This window comes from Plectropomus leopardus, chromosome 24, assembly GCF_008729295.1.
Source record: "Plectropomus leopardus isolate mb chromosome 24, YSFRI_Pleo_2.0, whole genome shotgun sequence".
In the NCBI taxonomy this organism is placed as follows: Eukaryota; Metazoa; Chordata; class Actinopteri; order Perciformes; family Serranidae; genus Plectropomus; species Plectropomus leopardus.
The window spans coordinates 8,531,311-8,544,909 of NC_056486.1; the positions used below are offsets into that span (position 1 = coordinate 8,531,311).

Sequence of the window (13,599 nt, forward strand, 5' to 3'; positions counted from 1 at the left end):
TTTGTTAAATGCCCAATGCTTCCAGTAGATGGCTGTAAACTACTTTGATTATCATCCAGATCCCTTAAAACTACAAACACCACCCTGTGAAAAGGCTCTGCTAAAAGTAAAAGTCAAAGAAAATGTTATTTAAATTATAAAAAAAGACAGTATAACCAGAAAAATATACTTAGAGTATTAAAAGTACCCAATGCAAAAAAAAATCTTTAAAAAGCACCCCCCAATTATAAAAAACCCCAAAAGCACACCCAAAAACTCTTAAGTATGAAAAAACAGAAAAAAACATAAACCTAAATTATAAAAACAGATAAAACCCTCAAAGTTGTTTAAAATAAATAACAATAGCAATAATAATAATAACAAACATATAAAAATTTAATTGGAAAAAAACAGAAAAGAATACCCCCCAAAAAAACCTTAAAATATGAAAATTAACACAAAATTAATTAAAAAAGAAGAAATAAAAATTACCCTCAAAGCTATTTTTTTTCAGTCCATTGATTAATCAGCTAATCATTGCTGTTGTGCATTTATAAACTGTTGAGTAATTTAATTTACTACAAATCATAAACTATTTTTTCAAATTAAGTTTTTATCTATTCATTTTGTCTTTTTATCTGTTTTAGTTTTTGTCATTTATATTCTTCATACATGCTTATTTCATAAAGACTTGCTGTTACGCTATTATCATGTACATGATGTTTTTCACAAGTTCATTTTGTCAATTAAAAAAAATCAGAAATAATGATAAACTGTAGAAAAACAGCCCACATAAAAACTAAAAACTATTTCAAAAAAAAGAAAAGAAAAATAAACTTGAATATATATAACAACAGTTGATTATAAATACAATGACTACAAACACTAACAATAGCAATGTTACGGATGAGATATGAAGAACTCTTCGTATTTGGTTACTCACCGTTTTTGTTTGATAATCTTGAGTCCTGTTGATCAACTGTAGGATGTTAGGAGAGTTGCTGTTATGCTGAGCTGATTTATCACACTGAAACAAAATTAAATGACCCTAAAATAAAACAAGCCTTTTTAAAACAAAGTTTAAATAAATAAGGGAGAAAAAAACATATTTATCAAACAATAAAACTGAGATTTGATGAAAAACATGATAGTTGAACACTGTATCCTCTTCAGTGTCTTCCCCTCTGACTCTTTTCACACACCTGCCTTTAACGAGGGGATCCTGACATGCCAGGGCAGGGGATGCATTCAAGTGATGCCCCCAAAAAAGGGAAATTAAAAAAGGCTTGCAAGAAATGTCTCTAACAAGAAACATGACACGATTTTAACATTAATGTTTCAAGTCTAATTTCATGGCGAGGAGTATGTATGTCTACCTTAGTGCAAAATATCCATTTTAGGGAAACAAAGCTGATTTTTGAGTTATTTATTTTTTCACATAAACATGTAATTCCATTACTAAATATAAAAAAACATGTCAGTTATGTAACAGCAGAAAAAAACAGCTATATAATTCCTAATATTTTAATGCTGATCACCTCAAAATTGTGCGAGGAACTGAATTTAAACCAAATTACCAGTTTTAAAAAGCTGTCCTTTGCAAACCAAAGTAAAACAAAGCACAATAAAATTATACTTTTGTCGTAATACAGGATGCAAAAAACTATATTTTCTAGTTTGCTTTGCCTATGAAACAAGACTGTAAACCTTCTCCTCAGTTCAATAAAACATTATCTTCCACAGAAACCTACCTCAGTGAATCTGTCATGGTTTTCTAACCCGAATGAAGCTGCATTGATAATAAAAAGAAACTAAAATGGTTCCATCAAGCATCAAGAAATAGAAAGCTAACAGAGGAAACAGAAACTGACCGGCTGCCAGACGACCTACTCAATAACAGTTGTCTCTCCACAACACCCCGTGATGCATAATAAAATAACAAGGAACTGCAGGCAGGTTTTGGTCATCACAGGCCAACGATAACAGAGTATAAAAAACATGAACAGTGTTCATACTGCTTTAGCTTGCAGTGCCTTGTGCGTTTTCTCCATCAGAAAGTGTGATAAATTCCCACTGTAATATTAAAAGAGTAATTTTGGTCTTACCGAGTTTGCTGCGTAGCCAGTTTGTTTCTTTGCCCCTATAACATTAGCAAACAGATGGACAGTTACCTTGGGTCAGTATGTTGAAGGTCCCAGTGTAATAAGATATATAAGTTTACATAAAGAGTCTTACCACCTGCCTCAGATACATTATGCAACTTTTACACTTGCAAAGGGAGGTAAAAGAGCTGCTAGAGATGTAACAGTGCCTAAAATGTTAACTGTCGCTAGCTTAGTTTTTTTATAGTCTTCCCTTCCAAAGCGTTGAAATAATCTGAACAAATACTGTTTAATTAGCAACTATCATTTCTTAAGGTGCAACAGAGTGAGAATTTAAGTCAAGAAGAATGAACATACAAAAGAAAACAAACTTGAGTAAAAAAAAAAATCCCACAATAACTTTGAACTTCAAAAATGGACATCAGTGATACTCAACTTGCTTTACTATAGGGGACGCTTTTGTAAAATAACAGCAGGCCAGGGGACAGACACAGCAGACCCATTAGTCTTTCTAGGATTTTAGGACATTTCTAGGATTTTAGGATGATTTTAACATTGTAGGAGGGTTCTGGGAGTTTAAAAAGTTTCTTGGATTCTGGGACGTTTGTACGAATTCAGGAAACTTCTTGGACTTTAAGACATTTCTATGATTTGAGGACTTGAGTTTTAGGACATTAGGGGCTTGCAGGGGATCCTCCACTGGTCCCTTTCTTGATAAAAAAAACTCTTTTTTGATGCTGTTTTAAGCATTCTGGCACCTGATGTAACACTAAAAAAACAATCCCTACTGTGATCACTTTATTATCGTAGTGAATTAAAAAATGGTTGGGGGGGGCACCCGGCACCCTATCAGGTGCCAGTTTTGGTGTATGGGCTGTAAGTTGAGTATCACTGATGTGCAGAATATCAGCTAAGAGAACAATGAGGTTAAACACATCCAGGAGCTTCTATTGCCAGAACACAAAGAAATGGAAAGCAGATCTAACTCACAGATGTGTTTAAGTACAAGGGTACTTATGTGCTGGCCAGTGCAACTCAGTTATCAAAGCTTTCCAAATAAAAATCTCTTTCAGGCCCCCAAAGACTCAGACATCTAAACTAGTTTCCGACTCCCTCCAGGTTTCTGGTCTCCCATATGAACTTTTCCAGCAGTAAAGGAGGACCCGTCAGAACCTGTCAGCACTGGCTCAAATAAGAAACAAAAATTCAAGTATACATTCAGCATGTAAAGACTACAACGCAGTGTGACAGAAAAAGGCGCCATGACTTTGTCGAATGACTTCCACAGGAATTGGCCAAACTTCCGATCACCGATAACGCTGCTTAAAAAAAAAGTCCATGTGCTGCAAATATGCCAACAAGTGCCTCAGCCTATGTAAATCAACATAAAGCTTTATCTAAGGAATGTGATCCAACCTGAAGCTTTTGCAGCAGAGTCACACAGGCATATCCACTTGGTCCAAATAGATTTTATAAATTGTAAGAGTCCCGCTCAGTTCTTGAAGGCTCCGCAGCGGCTTGCTCTGCTGATAAACTCCTTGAGCATCGCCCCGTCCACCTGCCAGAAGGCTCCAGTCTGAGTCACCTGAGTCAGATGGTTTACACAAAACCGAAAACAAAACACTTCGAGGTCCTAGAAAAAGAAATGATATGAGGTAGGATAAGAATATGCAAAATGTAATTTACAGTGGTAGAAGTATTCAGATCCTTTACTTTAGTAAAAGTACTAATAGCACCCTGTTACAAATAAAAGTCCTGCAAGTCCTACCCAAAAAAAAAGTTCAAAAGAACAAAACAAACAAATCTAATAAAACTAAAAACACCATAACACCCAAATTATTTTTTTAAAGGCAAAAAACATCCTAGTACAAAACATAAAAAAAAAAGAAAAAACGAAAATGATTAAAAAAAAAAAAACCCAACCAAAACTCAAAATTAGTAAACAAAACTTCACGTTTCTAAATATTTCACATGCTTGTGTTTTTCTGGGCTTTTCAAAGAAAGAAATGAAAACTGCTGTGGCCAGTTACACTAAATATAGACATCAACACACAACACAACACTTCACCTGCAAGACTGAGACAACTCTGCCTTTGCACTGAACATTTCTCTGACGAGGATTACACAAACACATCCCCAAATAATCGTCAGAGACACCAGAGAGAACTGCTGTTATCAGCAATCAAGGAAAAATTACACTAAACACCTGGAAACACATAAAATGAACTATTACACCTTTACGTGGTGGCACAGTGTTGCAGTCTGCTGAGTATACTGTACCTCTGCATCATATCGTATGGCTGCAGACAGCAGGGTGAAGGCGTTTTCTACCGTGATTCCTCTCTTGATGATCTGCTGACACAGACGTTTCAGGCGGTTTTCACAGTAAGACGTGGCCAGGTCCAACAGACCTGCAGCCAACACACAAACACACATAGGGGAAGGGAGAAATAGATCCAATTACAAACTAGACAACTGAGAAAACGTAGTATTTGACCACTGTATGTGTGCTAACCGATGGCATCCTCAGGCGGCAGGTCGACAGTGTCTGTGTAGAGAAACTGCAGAAAGGATCTGTAGACGGGGTATGAGAACTGGCCAATCTCGATCACATCCTGCTGATCCTCCGTCCACTGGGAGCGAAACATGGAGCGGAAGTGCTCACACCTACTCAAAGAACAAAACACCATCAATTGTTAACGTTCAATAATTTAGCATGACTCAGGGTTCCCACACATTTTCAGGGACATTTCAAAACTTTTCCATAGCTTTTCAAGGACCCATGACAATTTTTTATTGCCCCACTTGACAGGTGTTTTCCAAGCATATCGGATTCAGACTTACTTTAAGTTAGCTGACATATATGATAACATACAAGGACAGACGGGACACGGGGAGCAAATGGAGAAATGTACGTGACGGTGAACAAAACGCCACATCACTGCACATCATTTCCATCATGTTACATTACATGGAAGATTATCAACAGAGGATTACTTTACAAATTTCATTACACAAAACAAAATTCCATGACTTTGCCAAACCTTTTCATGATTTTTGATCCTTTAAAAGCTGGAACGACATCGATTGTCTTGTGCTGCGTTCAGACTCTTACAGATGTTTTGAGCGCTGAGTGATTTTCTTACTTTTTACTAATTTGTGGCATTTTTTGGGGATTTTTCCTCTCATAAGTTGCTTGTTGCCTTTTTCCCATTTTTGAAAAAAATCGACCCAGTTTACTCAGGTTTCAAAGGGTTAAAAATTCAATGACTCCCCAAATTTTAAATTATTTTTTTTACTTATTCCATGACTTTTGCATGCCTTGAAAATTTGTTTGTTAATTTTCATAACCTTTCTGGGTTTTTCATGACCGTACGAACCCTGATTATTGCATTTTTGTAATATCTTTGCTTTACATGCACATGGACAGACGCACCTGATCTTCAGCACAGCTTTGTGAACGTGGATGCATTTGCCGTCGACGCTGAATTTAAGGTCAGCCGTCTCTGGACTGTCAAACTCTTTCCTCAGAGCCTCGGCAACAGTCAGGAAGTCATCATGTTCTAGAAATAAAGCAGAATACAGTAATTATGATTTAAAAAACAGATTTAAAAGTTTACCAAAAAAAGGTTGAGGATAGCATCTTCTCTGATTCGCTCTCACCCATAGACATGAGCCTCCACATGACGGATGGCGTGGCGAAGCATGCGAAGACATCATCCGTGTTCATGAAGTGCGTGAGGTGTGGCATGACGATGGATTGGCCTCGACACTGACCCCACATGTACACCTTGAGGACAAACAATAATTCAGAGGCAATTCTGTGTCGATATCATGGATTACTGAGATCAGGGTTCCCACACACTGTCATGGACAACATTTTAAAACTTTCTTTAACTTCTCAAGGACCCAAAATATTTTTTGCTCTTGCCCCACTTGCCTGGAGTTTTTCAAAATATGAGATTCAAACTCTATGCAAACAAAATATTAACATCCACTGATGTTTTCAAGGACCCTCGTAAAATTACAAATCCAATGATAATTTCTGCTTTTACAGTTTCTGGCTATGATCACTTTGTTCCTGGTAATTTTGACAATTTCTAAAGAAAACATGCGTTTTAAAAACATGAAAATAAAACACCCAAAATTTGTAAGAAAAAAATCAGAATAGCACTGACTTGATGAAAGTCCCAGGTCAACATCAGAAAAACAGTGATGACACTGAAGACAAGATGAACTACATGTTCACCCACCTGCCCACTTTGGGTCTTGGCGGCTGAAGTGTGTGTTGAATGGCATGCTGCAACCTCTACAATCCTGTTAACAAGAAATATGTTAACAAATGTGCATATTTTCATTTTTAAAAATGTACTTACAACTACATTAGACCTCAGATGCATCCCAAAAAATAAGAACGACCACCTTTTTTTAAGAAGAAAAAAAAACATGCTTTTCAAACCCACTGGTTTCTTTAAAAATACATTTTTAATTTTTAAGAAAAGAGAAAAAAAACCTGCCTTTTTTTCATTTTCTATAAAAAGCGGCACGGTTTTTTAAAAAGTTTTCTATTAAGAAATAAACAAAAAATGTATGGAAAAAAAATCCCAAAATAATTTAAAGAAAAAAATAATTGCCAAGTTTCTTTAGAGACAACATGTCTTTCAAACCCACGAGTCTGTGGATTTGGAAGGCACATTACCAAAACATTGCATGTCGACACATATTAAAGCTACGATGCATCGTCAGCTACAGAAAATATATTCAACATTATGTTACATTAATGTAATCTAATTTATTACACACAGCACATTTCCATGATTTCTTCCAAAACTTTCAATGATAAAGTTCAATGACTTAATGGGCTTTATAAATAAAACTGACTTGACTTGACACAAGGACAAGACTTAAGTGAGGGAAATGTTGATGCAATTTAAGAGATTTGGGATGCATGCCAGCAGGAAGTTGAGGTACAGAGGCTGGAAATGAGTTCAGGAAGCGGAAGTCTTAACAGGATGGGAAGAATGTCCCCATCGATTCTCCAAACACAAGATATCAGACCCTCCTTCTCCCCTTACCTCTCTTTGTCAGCCATGATCTGCACTGGGCTGAGGTGGTTGCTCTTGTTGCCGGTTCCCAGCTGACCGTAGGTGTTTGCTCCCCAGGCGTACAGCAGCCCTTCATCTGTCAGAGCCAGGCAGTGACTGTAGCCCGCTACGATCTGAAAAACACCTGAGTCATGAGTGAGTCACGCAGAGAGACGAGGACCAACCCTGGCCTGGCTTGTTGTCTTACCTGTTGAATACACAGCCCTTGGAGTGCAGCAAGGCGGCAGGGTGTCAGCTGGTTTCCATTGTTTCCTATACCAAGCTGCCCGTTACCGTTGTAGCCCCAGCCATAAACCTGGATGAACAGAAACAATACAATTACAAAGTGGTTCCAAACGTGTGGGTCACGGCCCACAAGCGGGTAACAAGTCTATTCTGAATGGACCGCAAGTGACTTGTTGCCATGTTAAGCTTGTGAAACACGCTTTATTTCTAAGTGCAGTGAATTTGCAGCACAGAGCTTTTAGGTTAGCTTTTTGGTTAGACCTAAGGGACTGTTCTTTGTTTATCAATGGAGGGGTGTTGCTGTTTTTTTTTTACCCTCCCTAGAGCGAGAGATGTTTACCCTTGAGCCTCCCTGAATGACTCGGTGAAAGTGCATGGAGCGTTTGTCCCACATGATGTGTTGAAGAGCCCTTGGAAACTTAAAAATGCAATAATTTATGTTTTTACAGTTTCTGACTAAGATAAATGGTGTCATTCTGACAATTTTTGAAGAAAACATGCCTTTCCAAATTTTGGCAAACCCGCAGTTTTGGAAGGCATGTATCTTAAAAAAAAAAAAGAAAAAAAAAAGTCACCAAAATGTTTAAATGAAAAAAAGATCACCAAACTTTTAAGAAGAAAAATAAATCACCAAAAAGTTTTAGAGAAAAAAAAAATTGCCAAAACTTTTAGAGAAAAAGAAAAACAAATTTAAAAATTAAAATTTAAAAATAAAATAAAAAAGCTACCTTTTGAAAAAGCACCAAAATAATAAAAAAAAAAACCTGCCAAAATTCTTTTCAAGAAAACATGTCTTCCAAACCTATTTTTTAACACTCCAAATTTGGCTGGGTGGTTAGACTCATTACACATTTGTTTTTACTTGACCCAGACTTTAAGATAACATGCCAACTTCACCTCTCCATTGTCGATCAGAGCCATCGAGGAGGTCTGTCCACATGTGATTCCCACCACAGTCTTGCTCTGCAGGCACCCAGTCACCTTCCTGGGGTAGGGCTGGTTGGCTGTGGAGCCTGAGCCAATCTGGCCACAGTTATTGTAACCCCATGCAAAGACCTGGGGGGGCGGGGAGGCAGATCAGGACCAGGGATACAAAAACATGTAATGGTAAAGTTTAGGGAAGACGAATTCCTCTGTTTCACAATTATTATGTCATGTTTAAACATGCATGCATGGATTTTGGATTTAAGTACTTTCAACGAGACAAGACAATTTCACATACATGATTAACATATACATAACACTGTGAAACCCTTCTTTACAGCTGATATTATTTAACTTGCAACCGCCTTTCCAGCTTGCCACACACACGGCTTAATTAGGTTTAAGGCCCTGGGGTTAAAAATAAGCTGCTTAGTGTGACACTAGCAGAGCTGGAGGTGGCTACGTCAAGGTGTTCAAGTGACCTATCTGTACCTGAACATTAAATACAAACATATCAATACCTGTAAATGTGCTGTCCCTGCTTTATGAAAAAAAATATAGCTTTTCTTTAATTAAATTATGTGGCCAACTATGCTGTACTAAAACTCACATGGGAATGCCAACATCTATCACAAACCCATACAAATGTTTTAAGGGATAGTTTAGTTTCTCTGAAGTGTGGTTGTATGAGGTTCTGTGTGTCACATACAGTAGATGTCAGTGTGCACGGCCAAACCTAGTCCAACACAGAAACTAAGCAACATACTGCAACAGAATGTATTTTAGCCTCCTAAAAAAGTCTCCCCTAAAAACATCAATATTAGTTTAAATGTACGCTATATTGAGAGTATTTTTAGTGCTTAACCTTTCTGCAAGACTGCCATTTTGACGGGGAAGCCGTTAATTTCGCTTTAGCTTCCGATCTACGCTCTCTTCACAGCCACCAGACCCCATTGACAAGAAAAGTAATTTTAGCTCGACATCAACATGCTGGTGAATGTTGTAGAGTTATGAAAACAACAACTACCTCTCCATCCTGAGTCAGAGCCATGGAGTGGTGCGAGCCACACGCCACTTCTTTCACCCTCTTGTTCTGTGGGCTGGTGTTCACCAGCAGCGGGGACAGTCCCTGGTTGGTCGTCCCATTCCCCAGCTGACTGTAGCCATTGTGTCCCCAAGCATACAACTGTCCATCTGCAAGAATCAAACACAAAGATTGCACAACAAGTCTCAATCAGCAGGGTTTGTGAGTCCAGACTCTAAGATAAAGAACTGTGGACGCTGAACTGTATAATAAGCACTAGTCATTCATATTTACTTGCTTATCTTAAAAGAACAGCATTCAGTTTTACCCTTAATATTATACAATGCCTTTGATTTATATCTGATAGGAGCACTTATCTTTGAGAAAGTTAAAGGTGAGAGGAAAAACATGGTATGAGCAGATGATTTACAGACTAAATGATTATTACAGTGTGCATAAATTAGTACCTACCCTCTGTAGCCAACAGGACATGAGGCCCACTTCCATAGCTCAGGCTCACTACCTTCTTCCCCCGCAAAATGTCCAGTTTCTTCGGCACAATGGTGCTCAGACTGTCTCCTGTACCGAGGCAGCTACTGCTGTTCAATCCAAACCCAAATACCTGTATCACACACACAAACACACACATCTTAACACACAAAAGGTATTCTTTTTCCCAGTAACTTTACAACAAATAAGCAAAAGAAGGGACAGAGAAATCTGATAATGCAATGTGATACAAACTACATACAAATGTGCAGGTGCTGTGCACAAGTCTTAGGCCATCATAGATTTGTTGTCTTAGCAAAGTTGTATTTTCTGTATGTTCTGGTGATATTTTACGAAAGAGACGAGTGAGAAATAAATATGTATGATCAGTATAACCTTGCTAAAATAACAAAGTTTAAAGTGGCCTAAGACTTACTGCACTACTGTGCACGTACCACAATGAAGTGTGACACATGACTTGTGTAACTTGTGATTACGTGGTGTTATAGTGGTGTACTGATAAGTTTTGTGCCTACATCCCAGTCAGGAATGGAGAATAAAAACAATGTTTCCTGCAGTGTTTTATGGTAGAGATTTGATTTGTTTTAAAAGCTTTAAATGTGAGACAGATGAAGACTTTCCAAAGAGGCAGGAGACACTGATGCCTCACACACTCCTCACCTCACTGGCATGTGTAATGTAGATGGCTTCATTAGCGGACGTCCCAAAAACACAGGCCTGTCGGATTGTGGCCAGTTCCTCAGCGCTCAGCAGAGAGAACAGAGGCCACTTACTGACGTCCACCATGGCGCCCACAAAACTAAGCCTTCCTTGTCGAGGAGGAGCGGTCAGGGCTGACAGGGGTGAGGAGGGAGGAATAGGAGGGGGTTGACGAGGAGAAGGGAGGGCGTGAGGAGGTGATGCTGGAGGAGGTGGGGAGCAAGGACTAGAACCATCCCTGCTGACACTTCAGAGAGGACAAGATGAGAGATGAGACATGAAACCACTCTCTATTTAAAAGTGTCAACTCACAGAAATAACACATGAAAAAAATTCTACTAACAGACGAGGCTTTATTAACTAGTAGAAGACTTATTTCACAGATAAAAACATTTTTGTATTGCTGGCTCTTGTGGTCAGTTCAATGTTACATTTTTTTAAATAAAATAATCCTGTAAATAGTTTTTCTTTCATTTCTGATTTCAAATAGCAGTTTGTTGTATTTTAACAATACACTAAACACAGCAAAAAGGCATCACTATCACACTTATAACAATATCTGTTCATTAAGTGCAGGTAATATCGTTATTGCGACATTCAGTGTTATCGCATATTGCATTTTCTCTCATATCGTGCAGCCCTAATGCCTGGTTTAAGCTCATGAAAATGAATCATGACATGCAGTCAAAGCAACACAAGAAATCTATACTAGCAAAGCTTTATGCTTCTTATACCTGTTTGCATTTAAAAAAGACAAGATTCAACAGAAAAATCTATCAGTTTAAATTATTCTTGCTTCAAGGCCAATGTTAGGTAACTTGTTCAGCAGCCATGACTCATTACTTTGCTTAACCAAAGCCACCCTTAAATTCGGCATATATAACATGTCTTCACATGTCACCTATAGTGATTTAGGGTCATAGACTTCCCTATGACAGACCTAACTGTAGAGTATACGTATCAGAAAGTGCTGAGCACATTTACAGTTTTGTTGTGTGTTTAAATTATAACAAAACGCTACCAGACGTATTAACGTGGCTCACAAGGATTAAGAAAAGCAAATGAGTCATATATTAGATATGCTAGCTTGTAGCTTACAAGCAGGGAAACTTTAAAATTGCTAAATTTTTGATTGGAGCTCGGCAATGCGTTTACTCTATAAAAGCTGGCCAAAACACACCACAGAGCACTGACAGCGAGATAAAACTACCTTAGGTAGCTCAACCTTATCATACTCGGCTATTTATACAAAAAAATCATTTTAGCCATTTGTCAAGGCACAGCAGTAAGCTAACTGGTGCTGAAGCTACTGTACGACGCCGAAGTTCGCTTCCGATTCGCAGCTTCAGATTCAGCAGTTAAGGGGAGCCTTACAGGAAAAGTAACTTTCATTGATTATCGACAAATCCTCTGCATTTTGTATCTGTTACTGTTGTAAAAGCATGTTAGACAGTTAAAGTAAAGCCTCAACGCTGTCTGAAACCCACTTCCACATTTTAAAACCTTTATTATATTTGTGAAAAAGCGGACGATTACACTGCTTGTTTGCTCATGTTGACTACATTAGACCAGGTCCAGAATAAAAACCACTCTAAGTAGACAAGTCAAACCTGGACTAGATTATCACACAGAGGCAAAAATATTATTTAACACGTTTTTTAGAGTTGTGAAACCTTTATTTTATTTGTAAAAATGCAAAAAGAAATTCACTGCTTAAATAATAGTCTACATTAGACCTGGTCCAGATAAAAAAAAAAAGAGAGAAAAAAAACCCACTATACCTAGACAAGTCAAACCTAGAGTAGATTATCATAGAGATGATAAATATTATTTAATATACTGTTTTTTTATTTGTGAATTAGCAAAAAAAGAAAGGAATATTCCACTGTTAATTTAAAGACTAGACCACATTACAACACATCAGATTAAAAATCCACTAAACCTAAACAGGCCAGATCTGGACAAGATTATCCTACAGAGGCTGAATATTATTTAAAACACGGTTTCAGATGATGTGAAAGTTTATTTTATTTGTGAAAACGCAAAAAGGAAAGGTTTCGCTGTTTTTTATTTGTACGAAAACTACATTAGACCAAGTCAAAATCAAAGTCCACTATACCTCGACAGGTCAAATCTGGACTAGATTGTCCCAGAAAGCCTGAATATTATTTAAAACACTGTTCCAGATGTGTGAAATCTTTACTTTATTTGCGAAAAGGCGAAAAAAAGGTAACTTTCTTAAAAGGTAGATCAACCTGCACTGTATTTCTCTGTCAAAAACCACTACATTTTGACAGGTCAGATCTGAACTAGATTATCCTAGAACGGCTTAAGCGTTTGTAAAAGACAATATCAGATTTGTGAAACCTTTATTTTACTTGTTAAAACGCAAAAAGGGTGGATTTCACCGCATTTTTTTTCAACCAAAAACACTAAACCTGGTCTCTGTCTTCAACTCTATTCTAACACAGATCAAATAGATTATTCCAGAGAGGCTGAATATTTTTAAAACACAGTTTCAATTTTTTAAAACCTTTTGTTCTATTTGAGAAAATGCAAAACAGTAACATTTTACTGAAAAGAAGAAAGCCTCCTGCTGAATCGAAAGCTAACTTCAGCGTCGTAAACTAACTGGTACTGAAGCTACTGTGTGGTAAACAAAAGAAGCTAGTGGCTAAATAAGGCGCTTTCCTGGGCTCTTCCTACCTAAAGCATCGCTCCATGACAACAAGTCAACTGAGAAAAGACAGACAAAGACATTCGTTACAATGTCGCTACCAGAAAGGACACCCTCGTCAACAAAATGTAAAGTAAGATACAAAGTTACCGGACTGAGATCGTTTTCCCGGTGTTGACAGAAAAGCTGCCTCATAGAAGTCTGTCTGAATTCTTCTTCTTCGTCTGCAGTATTTCCGGCAGAGCAGACTACGCATTGGCGTATTGCTGCCCCCTCCGGCCACTGGTTGAACAGCTGGTGTACATTTACATGTACATTTACTCAAGAACTGTACTTGAGTATGAATTTGAGGTA

The 13,599-nt window shown here is 37.7% G+C and overlaps 1 protein-coding gene across 2 annotated transcripts; it reads right to left on the reverse strand.

Moving 5' to 3' along the window:
- Positions 1 to 2,786: 2,786 nt before the first annotated feature.
- On the reverse strand, positions 2,787 to 13,487 carry rcbtb1 (regulator of chromosome condensation (RCC1) and BTB (POZ) domain containing protein 1). 2 transcript variants are annotated; one of them, XM_042513132.1, is made up of 14 exons: positions 13,396 to 13,454; positions 13,275 to 13,304; positions 10,530 to 10,815; positions 9,831 to 9,981; positions 9,363 to 9,529; positions 8,309 to 8,467; positions 7,374 to 7,481; positions 7,157 to 7,299; positions 6,335 to 6,398; positions 5,745 to 5,871; positions 5,518 to 5,644; positions 4,597 to 4,748; positions 4,362 to 4,492; positions 2,787 to 3,714 (listed from the first exon to the last, which is right to left on the reverse strand). In XM_042513132.1, the coding sequence occupies exons 2-14, from the start codon at positions 13,289 to 13,291 to the stop codon at positions 3,574 to 3,576; spliced, it is 1,773 nt and encodes a 590-aa protein (XP_042369066.1). In that variant the 5' UTR covers positions 13,292 to 13,304; positions 13,396 to 13,454; the 3' UTR covers positions 2,787 to 3,573. The 2 variants fall into 2 exon arrangements, with proteins under 2 accessions (XP_042369066.1, XP_042369067.1); XM_042513133.1 differs by lacking the exon at positions 13,275 to 13,304 and having other exon boundaries at positions 13,396 to 13,487.
- Between the last annotated feature and the right edge of the window lie 112 nt (positions 13,488 to 13,599).